General features: G+C 47.1%; 9 protein-coding genes across 9 annotated transcripts; 3 read left to right on the forward strand and 6 right to left on the reverse strand.

The window, feature by feature from the left end:
• Positions 1-101: 101 nt before the first annotated feature.
• F5147DRAFT_612583 (FAD-linked oxidase-like protein) lies at positions 102-2,849 on the reverse strand. Its single transcript, XM_041432466.1, has 14 exons — positions 2,199-2,849; positions 2,009-2,142; positions 1,896-1,956; positions 1,770-1,841; positions 1,703-1,722; positions 1,592-1,649; positions 1,485-1,534; positions 1,306-1,429; positions 1,142-1,255; positions 798-1,092; positions 648-745; positions 485-589; positions 305-435; positions 102-255 (listed from the first exon to the last, which is right to left on the reverse strand). The coding sequence occupies exons 1-14, from the start codon at positions 2,581-2,583 to the stop codon at positions 217-219; spliced, it is 1,686 nt and encodes a 561-aa protein (XP_041292852.1). The 5' UTR covers positions 2,584-2,849; the 3' UTR covers positions 102-216.
• Positions 2,850-5,125: 2,276 nt separating this feature from the next.
• On the reverse strand, positions 5,126-5,404 carry F5147DRAFT_576944 (uncharacterized protein; the record flags this gene model as incomplete). The annotated part of the gene is made up of 1 exon (XM_041431361.1): positions 5,126-5,404. A coding segment is annotated over one exon (279 nt), but the record flags the coding sequence as incomplete, so codon positions are not given.
• Positions 5,405-6,990: 1,586 nt separating this feature from the next.
• F5147DRAFT_576909 (uncharacterized protein) lies at positions 6,991-7,341 on the reverse strand (the record flags this gene model as incomplete). Its single annotated transcript, XM_041431358.1, has 1 exon — positions 6,991-7,341. A coding segment is annotated over one exon (351 nt), but the record flags the coding sequence as incomplete, so codon positions are not given.
• Positions 7,342-7,375: 34 nt separating this feature from the next.
• F5147DRAFT_576840 (uncharacterized protein) lies at positions 7,376-7,654 on the reverse strand (the record flags this gene model as incomplete). Its single annotated transcript, XM_041431347.1, has 1 exon — positions 7,376-7,654. The coding sequence occupies one exon, from the start codon at positions 7,652-7,654 to the stop codon at positions 7,376-7,378; it is 279 nt and encodes a 92-aa protein (XP_041292855.1).
• Positions 7,655-11,004: 3,350 nt separating this feature from the next.
• Positions 11,005-14,093, forward strand: F5147DRAFT_799705 (uncharacterized protein; the record flags this gene model as incomplete). Its single annotated transcript, XM_041443244.1, has 12 exons — positions 11,005-11,257; positions 11,284-11,390; positions 11,468-11,527; positions 11,576-11,719; positions 11,805-12,094; positions 12,148-12,277; positions 12,331-12,506; positions 12,557-12,566; positions 12,603-12,653; positions 12,707-13,142; positions 13,296-13,388; positions 13,438-14,093. The coding sequence occupies 12 exons, from the start codon at positions 11,005-11,007 to the stop codon at positions 14,091-14,093; spliced, it is 2,406 nt and encodes an 801-aa protein (XP_041292856.1).
• Positions 14,094-16,498: 2,405 nt separating this feature from the next.
• F5147DRAFT_694844 (uncharacterized protein) lies at positions 16,499-17,067 on the reverse strand (the record flags this gene model as incomplete). The annotated part of the gene is made up of 1 exon (XM_041437334.1): positions 16,499-17,067. A coding segment is annotated over exon 1 (215 nt), but the record flags the coding sequence as incomplete, so codon positions are not given.
• Positions 17,068-17,109: 42 nt separating this feature from the next.
• Positions 17,110-19,163, forward strand: F5147DRAFT_694845 (uncharacterized protein). The gene is made up of 5 exons (XM_041437335.1): positions 17,110-17,221; positions 17,276-17,462; positions 18,626-18,681; positions 18,730-18,887; positions 18,946-19,163. Exons 2-5 carry the CDS (start codon positions 17,447-17,449, stop codon positions 18,998-19,000), a joined length of 285 nt encoding a protein of 94 aa, XP_041292858.1. The 5' UTR covers positions 17,110-17,221; positions 17,276-17,446; the 3' UTR covers positions 19,001-19,163.
• A 1,242-nt stretch (positions 19,164-20,405) lies between these two features.
• Positions 20,406-21,192, reverse strand: F5147DRAFT_612588 (ribosomal protein L14b/L23e). The gene is made up of 3 exons (XM_041432467.1): positions 21,095-21,192; positions 20,672-21,037; positions 20,406-20,613 (listed from the first exon to the last, which is right to left on the reverse strand). Exons 1-3 carry the CDS (start codon positions 21,119-21,121, stop codon positions 20,605-20,607), a joined length of 402 nt encoding a protein of 133 aa, XP_041292859.1. The 5' UTR covers positions 21,122-21,192; the 3' UTR covers positions 20,406-20,604.
• Positions 21,193-21,447: 255 nt separating this feature from the next.
• F5147DRAFT_694853 (hexokinase) lies at positions 21,448-24,096 on the forward strand. Its single transcript, XM_041437336.1, has 14 exons — positions 21,448-21,668; positions 21,734-21,769; positions 21,832-21,922; positions 22,112-22,184; positions 22,255-22,472; positions 22,523-22,539; positions 22,603-22,714; positions 22,767-22,970; positions 23,021-23,119; positions 23,171-23,319; positions 23,376-23,592; positions 23,642-23,706; positions 23,764-23,822; positions 23,878-24,096. Exons 1-14 carry the CDS (start codon positions 21,559-21,561, stop codon positions 23,922-23,924), a joined length of 1,497 nt encoding a protein of 498 aa, XP_041292860.1. The 5' UTR covers positions 21,448-21,558; the 3' UTR covers positions 23,925-24,096.
• The last annotated feature ends 1 nt before the right edge of the window (position 24,097 follows it).

Below are 24,097 nucleotides of genomic sequence, written 5' to 3' on the forward strand. Positions count from 1 at the left end.
AATGTCTATCCTGGGGTAACCTGTGGGCACATGCGTGGGTAATCCAACAGAACTTGTTTGAGGTTAGATTTATTGTCGGCCCTTGTAAGAGATAACGTCAAGAGATGAAAACATGGTCGCGGTACATTCATAATGGAATGGATACAGCCAAGAGAAAATACAACGGTATCAACGATGATCCCGTACCATAAAACACATAATAGTTCGTAAAAATCATCAATGTTTTGATTTTTTATCTATCCTGTCTGGATACAACTATTCGTTATGCGTTAGCACCAAACTCCTGCCACGCGATCTGACTCACCTTTCCGGGGTTGAACAAACCAAGTGGGTCTAGGGTCCTCTTGACGGATCGCATTAACTCCACCGTTCCCTCGCCGAGTTCTTCGTACAGATATTCCCGCTTCCCAATCCCAACACCGTGTTCGCCAGTGCCTGTAGACGTAAGATCACCACCCTCGTGCATATAGTAGTGAAGACGTACAAGTGCCTTCAAGCTTTATCGCACGCTCCACCATCCTATGCACGGCTTCGCGAACGCTTTCAAGCTCCTTATCATTGCGGAAAAGAAGCTGGGTGTGAAAATTGCCTGGGTGTGATGTTGTCAATGAGAAAGACGATACAATGCGAACTGTGTGGGTACTAACCGTCACCAACGTGCCCTACAACTATTGATACAAGGCCTAACCGTTCCAAGTCTTTCTTGGTTTCATACACGAGTTGTGGTAGTTTCGAGACTGGCACGCTGCATGCGGAAAACATAAGACACGCCTGGACCTGCAGCAGCTTGGGCTTACCAAACATCAGTGCTCCACCCCCGGCTTCCTTCCAGGAGGGCCAAACCAGAATAGAGAGCGTTTTTTCTGTCTGCCCACAGGTCATGCGCTTCTTTCTCAGAACGTGCCAATTCAAAACCAGTGCCGCCGTGCTTCTGCACAATTTCCTTTACGATCTTAGCGGTCTCCGCGATCGAAGCAGACGTTGGACCTTGGAATTTGAAGAACAGGGAGTCCTGTTCAGGGTATTTGCGCTGGGATGCACCAAATAAATTTATAGAGCGCATGAATTCAGAGTCGCAGAGTTCAACACATTCTGGATCCTGAAGGTGAGCGTGTTGCTTGATCAGGAACGGATAACCTACGAATGCCAACGCCGCGGTTCATCACGTCGATGACGGCCTCCGTTGCACGTTTCACATCAGGGAAGTGTACGACGGCGACTGTTGTTGGGAGGACGGGAGCTAATCGGATAGTGACTAACAGAAGTGTCAAGAGCAATCGACAAGAGCAAAATACGTGATCTCACCTTCTGTGATGATACCAAGAGTGCCCTCGGCACCGATGAACAATTTCGTGGTGTCGAACCCAGCTGCAGATTTCCGAGCCCGTTGGCGAGTTTTGATGACTTCTCCAGAAGGAAGAACAACCGTCTATAGGGATACTCAATCAACCAATTCGAATATCGTCAAGGGAACCAATGCATACCGCATTCAAGAACCATTCGCCTTTTGCAGTACCGTACCGGACGGCATTCGCTGCCAAAGTCAACACGTTAATAACCGTACCGCCGATTTATGACTGCTGATACGTACTGCCTGAGCAACCAGTGCTCATCATGCCACCGATAGTGGCGCCTGGGCCGGGATCCAACTATGTAAGTAAAAATTGTCAGATGACGATACAGCGTCAATATCAGAACGTACGGGAAAGAATAGTGGTATGCCTTTCAAGGATGTGAGTAACGCGACGAAATTTGCATTGCGGTCTTACCTTTCTTCTGCAAGGTCTCGTTAATTTCCATCCATCCGACACCGGGCTGGCAAACAAGGTCTGAGTCCGCCTCTGGTTTGGAAGAATATCGAGTAGCATTCGAAGAAAGGTGCATGACACACTCACCATGAATTTCGATAATCTTATTCATGTCGGACATATCAACACAAATACCACCGACAGGGCTCTAGAGGGCCACCGTCGTGAGCATGAATGGCTTTAAATAGGAATCGACTCACGCCACGATAACTTCCCTCTAAGGAGGTACCACCAGAGAAAGGGGTGAGGGGCATACGGTACTTGACGGCAGTCTTGACGATTTTGACTACATCCTCTGTACTTTTTGGGTATACGATGACAGTATGCGGTGCATCTGGAAGACTAACATGAGTTTGGGAATGCGAAGCTCAGCCGAATGGAAGCCCTCACTTGGGTGGTAATCATTCTCTGAATATCCGTGAATGCGAAGGTCATCCGGATGAGTTGAGACAGCATCATCTGAATCGAATGAATCCCGAAGTTCCTTGATGGCCTGTTCAAAGTCCTTCGGGGTGCCATACTTTGGTTCCATCTCCTCGAGAGCCTCGGATGTCAGAGAAGGCTTCCAAAACACACTGAGAGAATATCCTATAAGCCCGCTAGCGATAGAGCCAATGACAATTGGAGACCAGGAACGTGGACTCCTCAAGGGCACGTTCGAGCTCTGTCGACGGGCAAAGGTCAGTGCATGTTGTTTGATAGATCTGGAACGACCCAAGTTTGTTGACAGGCTGGTGGACGGCCGCAGCCGCTGGAAGCAGCTGGCTGGAAACATGTGAGGGGAAGTGTATATAGTGGTGACCTATAGGCTACGAATATTGTTAGATTCCTAGAAATTGTGAAGAACAACGTTGGAAGAGTGGAAAAATCAGAAGTGCTGTACCAGGTTAGTACATAAGACTTAGTAGTACGGGAATAAGACCACTATTATTAGGCGATTCGGCAGATTGTATCTTGGATCGGCTGGGAAGAGCAGGCAGCTGACCCCCGCTCAGAAAAGTAATAATAACAAGACGTAAATTTCACTAGTCACAGGATGTGTTGCAGTGAGTACCAACTCCGATTACATCATACCGAACAGACGAGCGGGTCTAATAATAGATTCATTCTCAACGTTCAAGTTCCTCTATCCTAAAATCTTCATTAATGCTCCAGCAGCAGTAAAAGTTATCCAGAAGCAAGCATTCCCACTCAATTACATGTGGTTTGCACCAATGAGAGAGCAGAAACATGTCTCACTATCGTCTGTAGCTCATGGGACCTCACACAAATATATGGCTGCCAGGCCAGTCAGTCAACAAACTTGAATCCTGGATGAAATTATTCATACTCATCTTATCAATTACTCGGAGCGGCAGTTTCACGCGGCAATGAAAGCCACGGCAGCAATCTTCGTTTGACTCGCAAGGCCAGCCAATTGATTGGCATTCACTGTCAGCACTGACAACCATGGATACTGCCAAGGCAGCAACAATGGCGAGGACAACTCGGAAGGAGAGATGGATTATTTGTGAGATGTTTCTCGGAAATAAACCGGTAGGAAGACGGTGTGCCTTTATATTATTCTACGCAGAACTTATAACAAATATCATTTGCCATGCCAGCAAATTGCTGACAGAAAATTGTAAAGCACTTTGTATAAACTAATTATGTGCGGTTCTATCAACCACTGCGCTACACCAATAGGAAGCAGAAACATGACTCACTGTGGTCCATCCGATCTCACATGCATACATATACATCTCCTGGCTACCACGCCAGTGAGTCGATAAATACTGGATAAAACTACTCATACTTACAATTCGGTCGAGTACTAGGTCTAGCGTGCATGAAAAGCCAGCGCGGCAATATTCCTCAGCTGAGTGGCAAATCTCGCCACCTCGGCACTGACAGTCATGGACGCTGTCGAAGCAGCAGCAATGGCGAGGACGACTCGGAAGGAGAGACGCATTATTTGTGAGATGCAATACAGGATGGATCTTGGGAATAAACTTGAAGGGGGACGGTAGGACGACGGCTTTCTTTTATGTCCTGAATACTATCCTGTGCAGACCCTGACCACTTGAAATTTACTTTCAAACAGATACCATTCAGAATGCCAGCAGACCTCAATTATGACCGGATTATCCTCGGTATTTTATTGCGAGGCAGAAGAACAGGACCTCGTAGATGGGGAGGCTTGGTCCCGGTTATCCGAAAATCGAGGATTGATGTCCGGACATGGGGACCACGTTTCTCGGCCTGTATTCAGGGGATCCTAGAAGCGTCCTAGCACAGGTAACGTACAGCTCCAAACCATTGCTGTAGTATACAGCCTACGTTACTAGGCGACACGGGGATCTGGCAGAAACTGAATTGAGAACTTCAGGTGTCTCATGGATACTGAGAAAGTCTTGCCATGCATCGGGGAACACGAAACATGATACTGGAAGCCGAGGCTTATTCAAAAGGAGAGTGCGCTCTCCAGGTATATCAATGTTGTTAATGCACACTACAGAGTATCATCAAGAAAAAATATAGTAGACCCCGACGTTGGTTCTCCACCGTGATGCAATTTTTTTACAACAGGTACAGACGTAGCACTAGACACGATGTACCTATTTATGTCAAAGATGTGTACGACAGCGATTGATCTCATCTCGCAGCTTTATACCCCATCCTGACATCTGGTATTACAGGAACAAATCTCCAAGCCCTAGTCGACGCCCAAAACCATCCCTCTCCAATACCAACTTCCACACGCAGCCTCCTCTTCACGTCACCTCCTCCAATCACCATCGCCTACCCATCCTTCTACCCATCCTACCGGTGATGCATATCGTGAGCGAGGTATTTCTTGATATGCTCTGGAGACGCTGATTGCAGACGAGCAACTGCTTAAGCCTGAGCTGCCTGTGACTAGTATTCGCCGAGTGTTATTTGAGTAGTTGGATGGCGTCACGGTCCATGCTGGTGGGCACCGTTTCCAGGGGTGAAGAAGCCAATTGTGGCAGCCATCTCAGGAGGCAATGGAGTCTGACGAGGACAGGATGATGCTGAATGAAGCAGAATGACCCGATATTTCAAATTCACATCGAGTTTTAACTTGCGCACTTTATCTTGCAGGAAGAAATAGAGAAACAATATAGTATAGTAGCCATGGGAGGAGTGTATGTAAACGTAGTGAATGAAATCTTCGTGCAGCCGAAACTGTTTTGTAAGAGCGAGTCATAACAGATATTGTATGGAATCCGTAGAATGTGCATAAATCTTCAGTCAATTAACATATTTATATGCAGTCTAAGTGACAAATACAACCGCAAAGGTAATGCAACCTATTACTGTTCGCGACACTTCTGCCATGATGTGCCATGTGCAACACGACTCAAGTCCAGCTGTAGGGCATTGTTGGGTATCACTAGTGTGTTACCTGGGGCATACATAGGGCCTGAGTAGAAAGTGAGCGGGATCCAGAGGAGCAGCCGTCCTTCAGGACCTATAATCCATCCCTCCTTGTTTGGACCGGAAGGGGCTGGGGTATCAGAATCTTGGATAAAGGAGGAGGCAGAATGAAGGGCATGAGTCAGATCAGACGAGAAACGTATGGTAGGTGTTTCAAATGATTGGTGCTGCCGGATTAGAGATTCTAGATCCCACACTCGGATAGTCCTGTCGGACGACCCAGACACGATGCATTTGCCATCAGGCGAAATTGCAACAGACAGAACGGGTCCGGTGTGCCCTCAAAAGGGAGGACCCACTGCCTTGCCAGTCTTCATATTCCACACCTGGACGGTCTTGTCATCCGAGCCAGATACGATGTGATTACTATCTGAGGAGATCGCAACAGTGTTAACGGAGAAAGTGTGGCCTTGGAGAGGGGCACCCAATAGCTCGCCAGTCCCCATATCCCACACATGGATAGTCCTGTCTCTTGAGCAAGATACAATGCGACATGCATCTCGCGAGATTGCAACAGACAAGACATAACCAGTGTGGCCTTGGAGACGGGCACTCGATGCCTTGTCAGTCCCCATATCCCACACCTGGATTGTCCCATCATCCGATCCAGACACTATGCGACTTCCGTCCGATGTAATTGCAACAGACCGAACCCAGTCGGAGTGCCCACTGAGAGGATATGCTTCACCACTCTCAATATCCCACACCTGGATTGTGTTGTCAGCTGAACCAGATACAATACATTTTCTGTCCGGCGAGACTGTGACAGACCGGACATGGTGAGTGTGACCTTGTAGAACACCCAATGCCTTCCCAGTTTCTGCATTCCACATGTGGATGCTCATATCCTTTGAACCAGACACAATGACCTTCCCATCCGGCGAGATTGCGACTGACAGAACAGATTGGGTGTGCCCTTTGAGAGGGGTCATTAATGCCTTGCCAGTCTTTATATCCCACACCCGAACCGTCCTGTTGTCCGAGCCAGACATGATGGAACATCCATCTGGTGAGATTGCAACAGAGTTGATGGAGTCGGTGTGGCTTTCGAGGGCGGCAACAACCATGCCTTTCCCGTGATGGTGTCAGCATCCCACACCCGGATGGTCTTGTCCTCTGAACCCGAGACTATGCAACTTCCATCCGGCGAGACTGTGACAGACCAAACCTCATTAGTGTGGCCTTGGAGAGGGGATCCCACTGCCTCGCCACTCATCAGTAAAACCTCGTAATCATTTTCCGTTATTTTTCACTCGGAACTCTCATTTTTCCTGCTTTGATCAGATTTGAGGAGCCGTTCACACAACATGAAGACACGACGGAAAAAATTGAAAAAAAGGCCACTCGCCCTCTTAATTCTACTTTGACACTCTTGAAAAGTCACTTATCAGGCATTGACAGTGGTGATAATAGAGCAAAGGGCATCACATTGTCCAATGGTAAAGTACGAAAAAGTGGTGTAAATAGAGCAAACAATGCATGCAAATGGCGACAAAGCAGTAAAAACAGTAGGAAAGGGCGAAATGAGAAATGCATGTAAACGAAGAAAAGGGGAATTAAAGGCGAGTAATGAAGACAGATGGCGGAACAGGCAAAATGCGATAGTACGAGGAGATGGATACAGCACGGAGTTACGAGTCAACATTAAAAAATGCGCAGCAGGCAGTGCGAAACTGCAACTTGAATCTATATGGAATGATGTTAGTTCATTGACAATAAAATAAAATAAAGCAACGGTTCATTACCACAACATGCAGCGCCGGTCAATGTTCTCCTCCTCATCCTCATCATTGAGACTAATGTACTTCCGAAGGGCAGCGTTGCCTGATTTCTTGAGCAGTTTCCGGGCCATCGATGTTGTCTCCCTCAGAAAGCTTTCTCCCTTTTTCTTGACGCCAATCACGTAGGAGGTTGTCACTGACCCCCAGTTATTGATAGAGAACGCATGCTCGGTAGTACTGTGATTGCCGGTGGCCTTATTGAAGGTCCTCGGCGTCCGGAGCTTGCGCTTCCTTTGTGCAGGACACATATCAAGAGCATCTGAATCAATGTCGATGGCACCGTCACTGAGGCACTTGATGGCGCGTTCAAGCTGTCAACAAAAGTACAGCTATCAGTCATATTTCTCATATGTCTACAGTACTTACTGAAGCTGCACAAATGCCGAGAACGCTAGCCACGCCAATGGAAGCCAATACATCTGTTTTGAGCGCAGTGACTTCAGCATGCCCAATGATGCTATGAAGGTGAGCAGTAGCGAAGAGTTGTAACATGAATGGGGACCGGAACACTTGCATTGTGTCGATGTTGTCCATGTCCTCGAAAAGAAAAGCGAAGTCTTCCATAAGCGCTTGGCCAAGCTCTTTCGTGTCAGTGTCCTTGTTCCGGGCATAGAAATCGATCATTATAGCAAGTCCTGTTGAACCGAAATTGCTGCGCCACTCTGCTAGACGCTGCATGGCCTGATTCAAATTGTGATCAGTCAGTTAGTAATAGTGACACAAGAAAAAACATGGGACCTACGACACCAAAGACAGAACCTTGAGTGTTTACCTTGTACTGGAGATCGAATCATCATATACAACATCCATGATGCATTGGAGCGCGTCGACAAGAGAAGTATCTGATATCTGCCAGAGGTCATTTTGACTGCCGGCCCACAAATAAACAGTCGGGAGGAAGTGCTTAGGCCATCGTTGATCCTGGCATTGAGGGGGAAGATCACAGTTTTGATAAGCTGAATGGGACTTGTACCGCTTCTCGATCCAGTAGCCAGGTGGCGCTGTAAGTGTTGATTTTGGTATAATATCATCGGCCCCGTCTTCGGTTTTGACCTTCTTTGCAGGTGGCTGCATTGTAGTGGATGACTTGGAGACGCCAACAGAAGTCTGTCGCAAGAATATAAGTAGTAGCCATTGTTAATAAATAAAAAAGGAACTTACGGAAGACAGTCAAACGTACAGCCTTCTTCGCTGTCTTGGTTGTTTCGACGAAGCCTGTAGGCTTCGTCATACTATGATCCATGTTGAGAACCTCAATATCGTCATCCTCGTCTGAGGAATCCTTGAAGACTGGGACACGGCGTTTGGTGTCCACAGTGTTGTGCAGTCTTGTTCTTTGAGCGACGGAATACTGAAACTGCTCAGGCTGTCACCGCTATCCTGAGACTTATCGGCCATATCCTCCTCGACATCCATTGTTGCATCGTTGTCCGCATCGGTTGGTGCATCATTGTCCGCATCGGTTGACGCATCATCCGAATCCTTTGTGTCATCCTTCAAGCCCTCCGTTGGAAGTGACCCGTCTGCGGTCAGCTCAGTAGGCACATCTATAATCTGTAGTGTCCACTTACTGCAGTTAGAATTGAATGATATATTAAACTGCCACACACCTTAAGCGCGGATGGCTTTGGAAGGATGTCCAAGCGATCCTCTGAATCAAAAAGCTCATCGCCAAAGCCACCAACTGAGAGCTTGAGAAGAATTAGCTGACAACCTGAGGTGGGATTTTATGCTGGCCGGAGCTGGTGGTCACAATTGTTGCGGACTGTAGGGTGGGAGCCAGATAAGAAGACAGGTAGTTGGTGGCCCGTGCACTAAAGACAGTCCCAGTGACTGCCGTATGAGGCGGCTTGGGAGCGCTTGATACGATGTCAGACCGGTCTGGTGAAACATCTTTAACCCAACCCTGGATGCGCCTCCCTAACTGAAAACTTGGACTTGGTCCTGAAATTTGAGGTCAAATTAAGGAAAAGAAGCATTGATTCGGTAAGCATCAACATCATGGTTGGAAAAGAAGTCTGGACAGCACATCAACTTTCCTTTCTTGTCTTCAACACGTGCCCCTGACTGAGCTGCAAGAGCCGTGTCCTTCTCAGTCTTCTTCTTTGTCTTGATTCCATCGTCCTTCTGATTTTCTCGAGACCGAGCCTCAACATCCTCGCCTGGGTCAGCATCACACAGCATTTGCGACATGCGCTCACTGGCCATGGTATCAGTTCCTACTCCCAGGAGTGCCTTATCTGCTTGAGCAGCAGGCTCTGACTTTTTCTTGACAGGGCGAGCGTGGGGCCTTACTGCCTTCGGCTTCTTCATCATGCTTTGCACCTCCGCCTTCTTCATCTCTTCCTGCATGGCAGACAGCCGCTGCAAACCCTCAACCACGGCCAGTTCTTGAGCTTCACTGGGTTTCCTGGGGGAGTTTGGTGTTCTTCTTCTTGGCTTGAGAACATCGCTGACTTTGTCCTTCCAGGTCGGGTAAGCCTGGGTGTTTATTCGCATTTTGTGGGCGGGTGCGACGCTGGTTCATTGATATCAGTCATAACTGACAAGTAGCTAATTTCAACAGGTACTGCAGCACGCAGGAGGGTGGAGAAGGGTGTAAGGAATCGGGTGGTTGGAGTTGAACTTTGAAGTGCTCGGTGCAAATTTATAAGTTCTCATACTAACTTTAAATCACTTAACCAAACAAACGCCCATTCCAGCAGTGTCAGACCATCTTTGCCTCATTACAACTGAGTGCGCACCTGAAAATCAGTTCGTTATTCTAAGTGAGTTTTTTTGTCACTCATTTTCTCTTATATTCACCTGATACTACAGACCAAACGTCAACGAGAAGGCATGTGGATCCCTGGAGCCAGTCTTAGTGGCCCTACAGACAAGAAGGTACGTGAATCCTCAGAGATAGTACTGGTTATCCTTCTAACCAGACAGGCGCACAGATCCCCAGAGATAGTATTGGCCATCCTGCTGACAAACAGTCGCGCCAGAGATAGTATTGGCCATCCTACCAATAAGACAGGTGCACAGTCCCCAGAGATGGTACTGGACATCCTACTAACCAGACAGGTGCACAGATCTCCAATAGTATTGGCCATCCTATGTGCGGATCCCTACGACCAGACAATCAATCGCTTCGTCAGGTGCATCCGTGGGTCGACGACCAGACGATTAATCGGTTCGTCAACTTAAGTTGCAATGACCAGACAATTAACCGCTTCATCAACAGAAATTGGAACGACCAGACAATCAATCGGTTCGTCAACTGGAAGGTGTGTGGATCCCTTCATCAGGCGCATCTGTGGGTCAACGACCAGACAATTAATCGGTTCGTCAACTTGAGTTGCAATGACCAGACAATTAATCGCTTCGTCAACAGAAATTGCAACGACCAGACAAACAATCGCTTCGTCAACTGAAAATTGGCCATCCTGCCAACCAGACAGGTACGCAGTCCCCAGAGATAGTATTGGCCATCCTATTAACAACAGTCAACGACCAGACGATTAATCGGTTCGTCAACTGAAATTGGCCATCCTACCAACAAGAAGGCGCGTAAATTATTATTTCAATGAAGTACATAGACTTATTTGAACCTTAGTTACTGCAATGCCTGATAATATTCCTCGTACTCAAGTCCAGTCGACAAGACTTCAGCGCACTTCAGCTTCCGTGCGGAAGTTGCGCACGATGGTTCAAAACTGTTGCTGGCCGAACAAAACATTGTCTTGCTGCACACCCTGTTCCACCAGTAGTGCCTCGGGCCAGTCGCTCCCCAGAACTCAATTTTGAAATGGATGTTGACGAAGGATGCACTGACTATGATATTGACATGGGCGATCCCCCACGCCAACCATCCCCTCAGCCAAACATCCACACAGAGTTTTTTGGGCCTGGCAATCGTCTGTATAGGAACTACCACATGGGTCTCGATGGTACGTTCATTTGCTGGCCGGTTTTATCTTATTTTTCACACGATGGTAGGCAAACCATGTGATGCAGATGGTATATATCTCCCTCCTGGCGCTCCTCCTCCTCCTCCTGAGAATGTAGCCTCGGACGACTGGACACCCTTTCATAGCCGTGCGGAATTTGAAATGGCGGAGTTTCTGTACACGCAAAATCAGATGTCGGCTGGTCAGATCAACCGACTGTTGGACTTATGGGCATCTACCCTTGCAAAGCACAATGACAGGCCACCATTTGCAGATCACCAGCGATCTTTACGTGGTCATTGATAGTTCACCCTTTGGGAGACGTAAAATGGCAATGTTTCATGGTGGCCTATGACGGTGAGAGACCCGAAAATCCCAAGCCCTGGATGGATGATAAGTACGATGTATGGTTCCGTGACCCATGTGAGGTGACACGCAACATGCTTGCCAACTCAGCATACTGCTACTGAATTTGACTACCGCCCATATCGAGAATACTCTACAGGAGAACGATCAGCGTCAGTGGAAGGATTTCATGTCAGGCGACTGGGCCTGGGACCAGGCAGTAAGTACTTGACTTTCCTTCGATAATGGCTGCTAAATCTGTGTCTAGGACGAAATTGCTAAAGATCCAAACATGCTTGGCTCGATGTTCGTCCCTATCATCCTCGGTAGCGACAAAACAACCATTTCAGTCGGTACGGGGAATAATGAATATTACCCACTTATGCGTCAATCGGGAATATTTGCAACAACTGTTCGACGAGCCCATCAGTGATGAACTAGCAATTATTGGGTTTCTCGCTATGCCAAAAAGTACGTCGCAGTGTGAACTCTTCTAGTGTATGCTAATTTATGGTCACAACACATTCATCCACTCTGCACTCACGCCTGCATGCACAGCTACAAAAGAACATGCGGATGAGCCAACCTTCCGAAATTTTCGTCGACAATTATTTCACTCGTCACTCTCGAAGATTCTCAGTTCGCTTAAGCCAGGCATGACGACACCCGAAGTCGCACGTTTTGGAGATGGTCACTACCGGCGAGTTGTATATGGGCTAGGACCTTACATCGCAGACTACGAGGAGCAAGTACTATTGACGTGTATTGTTCGCGGTCGGTGTCCTAAGTACGTATCTATCATTTCATATGTTTTTTACCTTGTAACTAATACCTCTACAGATGTATGGCACCTCGTGCCAATCTTGATCAAGACTCGTTGTGTCGTTGCCGTGACTATGTAGAGGCGCTTATTGAAGAAGGTCCCTTGGGTAACTTGTGGAATGAAGCAGGGATAGTTCCAGAACTTGTGGTATGTCAATCGGTATGCTCTTCACAGGTCATCAATACTAATTATTTCAACAGCCATTTACAAACGACTTCCCCCGAGCCGATATATACCAAATGATCTCACCCGACATCCTCCATCAGCTCATCAAAGGCGCCTTCAAGGACCACCTTGTGGAATGGGTCGAAAAATACCTCAGACACGTTCATCCAAAACGACGCGCAGAGCAAATTTTAGATGATATTGATCGCAGGTAAGCTTATCTAGTGTTTATATTACATATGATCACTCACTGTATATTAGGATTGCCACTGTGGCCCCATTTTCAGGCTTGCGATGATTCCCTCAGGGACGTGGCTTCAAGCAATGGACGGGAGATGACTCTAAGGCCCTGATGAAGGTAATTCGCGCATTTTGAGTCTCACCTCACCATAGAACTTACTAATTCAACAGGTCTATTTGCCCGCAATTGAGGGTCATGTACCTACTGATATCGTGCGCGCCTTCCGTGCACTCCTAGAATTTTGCTACCTCGTTCGCCGCAATATCATCACAGAGGATGTTCTAGTTGAGATCGAAGATGACCGCAAAATCTTCAAGACATCGGGTACTATTCCTACCTTCTCGCTGCCTCGTCAACATTCACTCAAGCATTACATACAAAATATACGACTTTTTGCTGCGCCCAATGGCCTCTGCTCATCGATTACTGAGAATAAGCACATCAAAGCGGTCAAAGAACCTTGGAGACGATCGAGCCGTTTTCGCACGCTTGGTCAAATGCTATTGATCAATCAACGGCTCGACAAAATTTCAGCAGCACGAGTTGAATTCACATGTCGAGGGATGTTAGCTGGCACCTGCCTCTCAGCAGCTATGAATGCCTTAGGTAAGTCATTCGGTTTATACTAGTACAAGATGTCCCAAATGCTAATGTACATAATAGTTCCTGGAACAATACCAGCAACAGCAACACCAGCAACAGCAACAACACCCGCAACAGCAACACCAGCAACAGCAACAACACCGGCACCTGCACCAGCTGCACCTTTGTGGATTAGTATTGATGGGGACCTCGAAATCGATGATGGACCAACCGTTTTACAAGCCTTCGTGCAGCTGGCAAAAACCCCCCGTAATTTTTCATTTATCTTCATTTTTCAATATTCTAACATACTGTACAGAGTGGAAAAAGCATGCTCAAACTGTCCCTGCACTCGCTGAAGAACTCAGTATACCTCGCCTTCCCGACCTCCTTGCACAGTTTTTATTCCAACAATTACACCCTGACGATCACCGTGACCCATGTGATGTACCTCTCGTGGAATGTCCTCGCTATCTCAACAAAATATTGGTTTTTAATTCAGCCTCGTCACGCTTCTATGCGCCCAGTGATTTAAGCAGTAGCGGTGGCATGCGCACTGAGCACATCCGCTCTTCTCCATCCTGGCGCAATGAGCACTCGCGCTACGACTGTGTTTTTGTAAACACAGACTCTGATTTACCTGGCATGCGAGGCCTCGAGGTTGCTCGAGTTCGCACTTTTTTTTCATTCAAGTATCGGGGTAATACATATCCCTGCGCCGTGATACACTGGTTTGACAAGGTTGGCGACACTGCAGACGAAGATACGGGAATGTGGATCGTTAGTCCCGCAGGTGGCGCATCCAAGCATGCTGTCATTCATGTCGACGCTATCTATCGTGCTGCGCATCTCATTCCGGTGTATGGCATGGAGTTTTTGCCTCAGGGATTCAAATGTCACGACTCGTATGACGCATTTCGAACTTACTACGTGAATAAGTATGCTGACCACCATGCATTTGAGATTGCATTTTGACAATACTTTATTTACTATAGCTATTGTACACACTTTGAATGTATACTACTATTATCTCTCTGAACATGTATTATTTCTCCTTTGCACATTAAACTCTCTTAACCGCCTTGGAGAAAAATCAACAAAACGTCTTATCACTCCTTAGATTGATTTTCGCACCTTAGCACTCGCGCCAAGGTGAAAAAAGTGACATAATGATGGAAAATGATTACGAGGTTTTACTGATGTATATACATCAGAGATGATGTAAAGCGGGAAAAAAGTAGAAATTACTTTTTTAAGTAGATTGCTCTCTATGATACTTAGGCTATTCTCCATTTATTAGATAGTCATATGACAGTTAGAATGGCGGAATCGAGTTTCCTTACATTGTCCGACATTGAGGGACTTGTGCCAGGCAAGTATTGTAGCTCCGACATTCCCATGTCCAATTTTGGTGATGAAGCATCCAAGAAAGACTCGGAGTGCCCGTCTCATTCAAGGGCCATGAGAAGGTGGTCTCGAATGGTATATCTGCACCGGATCCACAGTGAGACATTTGAAAATGCATCATGGGATGGGACAGCACGCGTGTGGCAGAGCAGGACATGAAAAATGGTCCTCGGACTCAAACTGAACAGTGACGCAAACTCGGTGTCGTACTCCCCGAATGGAGAACAGCAGGCACTGACAACCACATCATCGTTGGGGGTGCAATAAACAGGGAAGAGTTGCTGAAAATCGAAGAGCGGTTATGGCGAGTCGCATTCACGGTCCGAGTCTGTCTGCATCTGTGCAAACAAGAACACTCGCATTCGAATATCAGATGCTTACCAAATAGTTCGACACGCACACCAACCCACAAGTTTGTCTCACTAGCCATTGCCGCATAAAATTCACCACCTCGTCCTACGGCAAGACGACGTGGTTCTTTGATGTGAGCACTATTCGAATTTCGAACCCATTGGCGAGCCACTTAAGCACCTTAATCACGATGACGTCTGGGATATGGCCCTTTCCAAGGACAGCCAGCTTATCGCGACTGGCTGTGTCGACAACCGTGTTTGCACATGAATAGTTCCTCAAATTGTGTCGGAGAGGGAGCTTTAACAGGTGAGCAAATTCTCTCGTCGTGTCATGCTTCATGCTGACCTGTCACATAGTCCTCAATACTAACAAGTAACAAGTCCACATAGGCTCTAGCCCGATTCCCGAACAAATATTGTCATGTTGGTGGCGGCTATTGGCCTGGGCCTTGGCTGTGATGCCGTACCAGTCACGGTCGCTGGCGGTACTGTATGGTACTATTAGTAGCTCGGGCTTTCATCCGAGCAGCCATGCTCAATTCCCCGTCCTCGTAGTACGTTCAAGGTTTCTCTATCCAAGATTTTCATTGATGGAGCAGCACTAAATTTTGTTCAGAAGCAAGTGTGGTGCCATTAACCACACTGTACCAATTGCAATGAGAAAGCCGAAACATGACTAGGACTTACTGCAGTAGCTCGTGCGTACTCACACCTACTCACACATATGTAGTCCTGCTTACCACGCCGGTGAGTCTGGATGAAATTACTCATACTCACCGAACCATACTCTGGTACTGGCAGGCTTTCACAGTCAAGGCAGCAATCTGCATCTGAGTTGCAAGGAAAGCCACCTGGATAGCATTCAGTACTATTAGTACTGACAGCCATGGATACTGTCAAAAGCGACGACGACGAGAAGGAGACTTGACGCATTGTTTGTGAGATATGATATGTACATCATCTCGGAAATAAATTGGTCGGAAGACGGGGTGCTTCTATACTATTCTGCGCAGAACTCATAACAGATGACATTTGCCATGTCAGCAGATCGTTGACGGGAATTTGTAAAGTAAGCACTTTGCATAACTTACGCGTGGTTCCATCAACCACACTGCACCAATGGGAAACAGAAACACGACTCACTGTGGCTCATCGGATCTCATATGCATATCTACCACGCCGGTGACTCGTGAGGCAATAAATTCTGGATGAAACTATTCATACTCACGGATGGGCGCAATAGGTCTACTAGACACGCATAGCCCGGGCAGCAATCCGTAGTTGTGATGCAAGACTTGCCACCCATTTGGCATTCACTGTCAGCACTGACAGCCATGGACACTGTCAAAGCAGCAACAATGGCAAGGATGACTTGGAAGGCGAGACGCATCATTTCTGAGATGTGATATGGATGGAATCTCAGAGATAAATATGAAGGGGGACGGTAGGAAGACGGCTTGCTTCTTATATCCTGAATACTATTCTGTGCAGACGCTACCCACCTTCAAACAGATGTCATTTGCAATGCCAGCGGATCGCCAGCAGACCTCAAACTCGGATGTCAAGGACCGACGCTCCAGAAAGCCGTGCTTCATCGCACGAATTCATTAGACACACAACGAGGAGAAAACAATGTGATATAATTAATTCAGTCACAAATCATACATTCAAGGTTTTAAGATGTTTCTCTATCCTAATGATCTTCGTTGTCCGAGCAGCAGTGATATTTGCTCAGAAGTAAGCATTTCTGCAACAAACTACTTACTACGTGTGGTGTCATTAACCACGTTGCACCAATGAGAAAGCAAAAGCATGACTCACTGTAACTCATTCGACCGTACAGAGAGATATGTACTCTCCTACCTATCACGCCCCGGCCGGTGAGTCCACAAATCATGGATGAAACTACTCATGCTCACCTCGTCACGCTCTGGGAGCGCTACTGACACGCATTTATAGCCACGGCAGCAATCGTGGCTTGTGGCGCAAAGGCCGCCAGCTGTGTGGCAAGCACTAACAGCCATGGACGCTGTCAAAGCAGCAGCAACGGCAAGGACGACTCGGAAGGAGAGAAGCATTATTTGTGATGTGATTGTGAAAATAAATTGGTAGGAAGACAGGATGCTTTTATACTATTGCGCTAAGAAATTATAACAGATGCCATTTGCCATGCCAGCAAATTGTTGACAGATCTTTATGAAGCACTTCGCATAGCATCATAAACTACTTACGTGTGGTTCCATCAATCACGCTGCACCAATGGGGAAGCCACAAAAACATAACTCGCTGTAGTTCACCCGATCTCACAAGCATAGATATACGTAATCTAGCGGCTGCCACGCTGGTGAGTCAATAAATTCTGGATGAAACTACTCATACTCACATTTAGGCTGATCAGTTGCATCGTGCAGTCATAGCCGGGGCAGCAATCATTCGCAGATAAGTTGCAAAAGTTGTCAGGTGCTTGGCATTCAAGTTCACTGGCACTGACAGCCATAGACGTTGTCAAAGCAGCAGCAACAATGAGGACGACTCGGAAGGAGAAACGCATTATCTATGAGATGTGATATGGAATTTCGGAATCAACTTGAGGGGGAGGGTAGGACAGCGGCTTGCTTTTATATCCTGGATACTACTCTTTATGCAAACCCTACCTAGCTTAAATTTACCTTCAAAATAGATGCGATGCCAGCAAATTGCCAGCAGACCTCCATTCATCTTCCATGTTTTATTGGAAAACAGAATGAAGGACCTCCGAATATAGGTAGGGAGGCCTGGTCCCGGTCATCCGAGATTGAGGATCGATGTTCGAACACGGGAATAACGCCTCCCGGGCCCACTTATATTGGAGGATCGTAGAAGAGCCCCAGGACAATCAACGTGCGATCCCGAACCGTTGCTGTATCGGCCTACGTTACTACTAGGTGACATGAGAATCTGGCAGAAGCTGGGTGGAGAAGTTTAGAGTCTTATTGTGCATCGGAGAACGTGGAATATGATACTAGCAGCTGAGGCTTTGAAGATCAAAATTCCGAAAGAGAGTACGCTCCCTAGCTAGTATTCTAGTGTTGCTGTCAGTGTTGTTGTCAATGTTCACAATCAATAGACTCCTACGTTGGTTTTCCACCGAGACGCAAATTTTCACAACGGCCCGGGGTACAGACGTAGCACTAAACACGATGTGATGGAAGTAATGCTGTCTTCCTTCAATTGGTCCGGCTAGATGAGATCATATTTTTGTCTTCCTCGATTATCTCGCCCATCGGAGAAGTTCGCTTAGCCTGCGACTATAGCTCCAGTTGCACAGCTGCTACAAGCGCGTCTTGAGGAATCACAGAACCCAACAGCAACCTAAGATGCGTAGCCTCGCACAGCGCAATTAACTACTTACGTGTGGTTCCATCAATCACGCTGCACCAATGGGGAAGCCGCAAAAACACAACTCACTGTAGTTCATCCGATCTCACAAACATATATATACGTACTCTGGCGGCTGCCATGCTGGTGAGTCAATAAATTCTGGGTGAAACCACTCGTACTTACATCTAGGCTGATCAGTTGCATCGTGCAGTCATAGCCGGGGCAGCAATCATTCGCAGTTGAGCTGCAAAAGCTGTCAACTGGTTGGCATTTACTGTCAACACTAGCACTGACAGTCATAGACATCGTCGAAGCAGCAGCGACGATGAGGACGACTCGGAAGGAGAAACGCATTATTTGTGAGATGTGATATGGAATTTCGGAATCAACTTGGAGGGGGAGGGCTTGCTTTTATATCCTGGATACTGCTCTTTGTGCAAACCCTACCTACCTTTCAAAATAGATGCGATGCCAGCAAATTGCCAGCATACCTCGGTTTCGATTCATTTGTCTCCCATATTTTATTGCAAGACAGAAGAACAGGACCTCCGAATATATGTAGGGAGGCCTGGTCCCGGTCATCCGAAATTGAGGATCGATGTTCGAACACGAAAACCATGCCTCCTGGGCCCACCTATATTCAGTGGTCCTAGGGGAGGACCTGGACAATTAACGTGCAATTTCGAGCCGTTACTGTATCGGCTTACGTTACCAGGTGACACAAGAATCTGGCAGAAGCTGAGTGGAGAAGCTTATCGATGATCGCAGTGCATCGGAAAACGCGGAACATGATACTACCAGCTGAGGTGTTGAAGATCAAAATTCCAAAAGAGAGCACGCTTCCACATTGGGGTATGTCAATGTACGTAGTATCATCAAGAAACAAAGATAGACTCCTACGTTGGTTCTCCACTGAGATGCAAATTTTCACAACGGGTACGCACTACTAAACACGATGTGATCGAAGGAAAGCTGTCTTCTTTTGATTGGTCCGGTTAGGTGAGATTATTCCTCGGTTATCTCGCCCATCGGAGAAGCTCGCTTAGCCTATGACTATCTATAAGCTCCAGCTGCATGACTGCTACAAGCGCGTCTAGAGGAATTACAGGTAACACAGTAACCTAAGATGCAGAACTGACATTATGTCAGTGACGATCTCTATCTTGAAAGTTAGAATTTCATCCTGTCCGCATGCTGCGTCGATTGCTGCTCTAGCACGACTCTAGACTTCCGGGACCCGGGTGAAGAAGTGTCGCCAGTAGGAACTCGAGGTCTGCAATTTCGATCTGTAAGGATCAGTTCACAGCTGGTCAAACGATTAGTAGGCGCAATTATAATAACGAAAGGATGATCAGAATATATCGCCGAGCGTTTATCTACAATTGTCAAACTCTCAGAGGTAACAATGCAAAATGGCGCCTGGAATTCCAGACTGGGCTGCAGAGAATGACCAAGGCAGAACCAACTAACATATTGCTTCCCCACCTAGCATAAGTTAGTCATGGACGAGCTCCAGCGCATTTCGTATAAAAGGTCACGAGCGTGGTCCGGGTGGAAGTGCCCATACCATTCACCTGCATTCACATTGCACACCATCCTTCTGCAATGGTTGGCGGACGATGACTGAGAAAACGATATAGCCTTCAATGATAGCGGAGATATGTAGGTCCCAGCAAGATCATAGTCTCTTAGCTTTGAGACCGTGATGTTCGCATGCGGCCCCAGCCTAAACAATTGCATACGACTTTTTATCTCGTTGGTCGCGTGCACGCAAAAAAGGCAAACCTGCGTGACGAGGTGTATTTGTGAGCGACGAGTGCCGCACGACCGTGACGCCGAATGGAAATAGTGCCCCAGGGCCCACGTTAGTGCTCTCAGTATCTGCCTCTCGCCCTCACATAGATCAGTGGCGGTTGCCAACTGCCGAAAATTCAAAAAATCAGTCCAACGTCTACAAGATGTAAGGGGAAAAACGGTTTATTCCGCACAATAATTCACATTCACAGGCGAGTTTGAGATCCAACATCTTGCGCCTGTTTCCCGTCGTTCGCGTTCTTTCTGTTGGACTGTTTGAACTGCGTCGCCTGTGTGGTTGATTTCTGCGGGCGAGTTAGCTAAAAAAACCCACAAAGCAGACTAGGACCTTTGTGGACGATGGTGAATTGGTCGGGAGAGTAATCAGCACACGAGATGTCGCTACATAGCTAGAACACCTATCAAACAATTGTGCACATGTCATTTTGCAGCAGAGTATTCCAGAAACACGGCTCAAATTCTATAGATATCGTCGCACGTGGTCATGGGACGCACTGGAACCGTGAAAGACCAATAGTAGGTTTTTTAAGGCAAGCATTAATATACATCTATCAAACAACCTTGCCGGAATTAAGTCAAGCTCTCTTCATTAACGTGTTGCGGAGCTACATGACATACCTTGGGTGCTAAGCTGACAATCTTCCCCCAGCCTTTCATACGCAAGTCAGCACTCACGACGCCACCAATACGCGTCCCCAGCATCTCTCTCTTGTTATTCAAAAGGACTGCCGCATTATCATCAAACCTGATGAAACGCCCGTCTGGTCTTCGAACTGACTTCTTGGTCCGCACGATGACTGCTCGACGAACATCTCCACGTCGGACTTTGACGGCAGTCGTAGATGCCTGAGTCGCCGCCGAAACTGGGCGCGCGCGTTTGACGACGCAGACTATTTCATCACCGACAGAGCCCCAACCGTTATTGACCTTCTGTTTGAGGACATTGACGCACTCGATGAGTAGTGCGCCGGAGTTGTCTATTACCTGCATAGATTTTGTGAGCTGAGTGAGGACATAAAATGCATACAGAACTTCACCGACATTAAGTGTAGACTTGAGCCCAATCATCACCCTCAAATGACAGACGAAAAAAGTAAAGAATGTGGGATTGGTGGCAGTGACTTGTCGTGGGGCGGGTGGGAATTGATATGCATATATGTATTCAATAAGTACGGTATAGGCATTTTTATATTGTCCCAAGTATGTTCTCAACCGCGTTGTATGTGTTGTAACCCGGTCGATAGTCTTGGGAAATCGGCGTTAACAAGGTCACCATCAATATTAATGTCAGTTGTGTGAGGCTCATTCATCGCCTTACATTCGGCATGTCGTGGACCAAAAAGTTGATTTGGTTTGAGGACATACCATACGTTTATGGAGATGTATTTTCCACGCGAAGTAGGTACCGATGAAGGACTGCCATGGTCGTGAACTCAAACTCCACTCGCTGTCTCTCTTTCTCCCTCCATCATCTTTCCACATAATACGTCAGTTTTTGATCAAGAATGCCTGCCTCGCGTCGCGGAAGTGGTAGCTTCACGCTAACTACAGGTCAGACAATCGCCATCCATACCCGGACGCAAGATGAAGAAGACCTCCCGCATGCAACTAAGAAGTACGCAGAATTGTCGATCATACTTGACCCATTGGTCTAACTTTTCTTGTCTTGTGAAATCGCAGGACGATGGCTGACCACTTGAGAAAATACGAGAGTTTGTCAGTCGTTACCCTATGATCAGGGGCTCCAATGATGGATCGACTGAATCCTCATTGCACAGGTTCACACTCACACCTCAGAGGATGCGGATGATTGTCGAGGCCTTTACTGAAACGCTCGAACTTGGCTTGAACAAGCCCAACCAGATTGTAGTGCGTATGTACTCCGTACATCCATACTGAATGAGATCACCTTGCGTTTGTGATTCAAACTCAATTCATTTTTGCATTTGGGCATGGGACGAGACAAATCAATCTATGTTTCGATGTTTTTGATTCTTGACGCTTTTCGCATTCATGTTATGAGCGGTTTTCGACCGTGTGCTGAATTAGTCCTTGTAGCCTATGATTCCGACGTACGTGTTTGGATGGCCAACAGGTCAGGAGAAAGGAGATTTCCTTGCTCTTGATCTTGGTGAGTGATTTGCCATTTGTGCCTTTTTTCTGGGCCCTCAATATACTCATGCGAATGCATTTCGTTATAGGTGGCACAAATTTGCGTGTTTGTCTTGTGACCCTTCAGGGAGAGGGAAAATTCGAGATTTCCCAAACCAAATATCGTTTGACTGAGGAGCAAAAACAAGATGATGGCCAGAAATTGTTCGATTTCTGTGCTGAATGCTTAAATACCTTTGTTGAAACCAACACGGGCGAGGGCGCGGGCCAACTGAAGCCTGGCCAATCCCTACCTCTTGGGTTTACCGTAAGTCAGTGGCTATCCTAACGTCATCCTTCTAACTATGTAGTGTTCAGTTCTCCTACCCTTGCTCGTAAGTGCGCATGATGCAATTGTTAGTTCAGTGCATGCAAGATCGATGTGTTTCGGTATTCAGGCAGGAGCGCATTGACCACGGCGAGCTCATCCGCTGGACCAAGGGTTTCGGAGCTGGAAACACGGAGGGCAGGGATGTTGCCGAGATGTTCAAGAAGTCCCTGGAGAAATACGTACGTTCTGCCTATCTCAAAATTTCATTCATACTGACTCGCATACGAACAGCAATTGCCCATCAAACTGACCGCACTTATCAATGATACAACTGGAACGTTGATCGCATCACACTATGTGAACCCTAAGACGAAGATCGCGGTTATCTTCGGAACTGGTTGTAACGCGGCTTATATGGAGCACGTCAAGAATATCACCAAAATAGAGCATTTGGGTATCGACCCTGGAGCTGAGATGGCGATTAATTGCGAATGGGTCTGTAGGGTTTGATTCCGGTCTCAACACTATATTGATGAGCTTGGCAGGGTGCATTTGACTCGTTCGAACACGAGCATCTGCCTCGCACGAAATACGATACGGTCGTCGATGATACTTCAAATAAACCTGGAGAACAGGCATTTGAAGTGGGTACATCTATTGTGGAACATGATTAGCGTGACGTATCCACTGTCCAGAAACTCATTTCCGGCCGGTACTTGGGCGAGATTCTGCGACTAGTTCTTTGCGAGCTCATCGACGAAGGTGTACTCTTCCTGGGACAGAACACTTACAAACTCGAGAAACCATACTGTTTCGACACCGCTTTCTTGTCTCTCATGGAGAGGTACCGCATTTCCCACTCAAGTGAAAACGTGCATATGCTCATCGTCGTGTTCTCAGTGACCCAACGGACGAACTTCTCATGGTGATCGGAATTTTCACACATTTCTTCGCCTTGGAGACGACGCTCGCGGAACGGCAGTTCTTCCGGGCTCTTGCAAAACTCATTGGAAGGCGTGCGGCTCGTTTAAGCGCTTGTGGTATTGCTGCAATCGTCAGCAAGATGAATTATCTAGACGAGGGATGTTCAGTCGGGGCGGATGGCTCCTTGTACAACGTAAAAGCCCTTCTTTCTGTCTTGCCGCAGGATGTTCACGCCTATGCAGAAATACCCTGGGTTTGCCGATCGCGTACACGAAGGTTTGCAAGACATTTTCGGCGACAAGGGACGGTGAGTAGTTATTGTTTGATTCCCTTTTCCTTCCGATCTGAGCGCATGGAATTACAGCAACATCGTCACGTACCACGCTGAGGATGGCAGTGGTGTAGGTAGTGCGATTATTGCAGGTTCGTATCATCGCTGTCTCAGTTGTTCGGTAAGCTTATGCTCGTATTATTTTAGCCATGACGAAGCACAGGAAGGATGCTGGGTTGTACCTTAATGTTTGATCATACTATTTGCGTGCATAGTAAGAGGGGAATATTGAATACAGAAGTGTATGCGTTTATGTACTTTGCTATCTCCTGGCCCTTAGAGTTGTGTTCTCGATTTTCCTTAAATGTCCCCAGGGTAATGGCGAACCCTACTTACGTCGGCGGTCGTTTCCTTCTATGTAAAGCTC

Source organism: Suillus discolor (genome assembly GCF_016758755.1).
Source record: "Suillus discolor strain FC423 chromosome Unknown F5147scaffold_27, whole genome shotgun sequence".
Classification (NCBI taxonomy): Eukaryota; Fungi; Basidiomycota; class Agaricomycetes; order Boletales; family Suillaceae; genus Suillus; species Suillus discolor.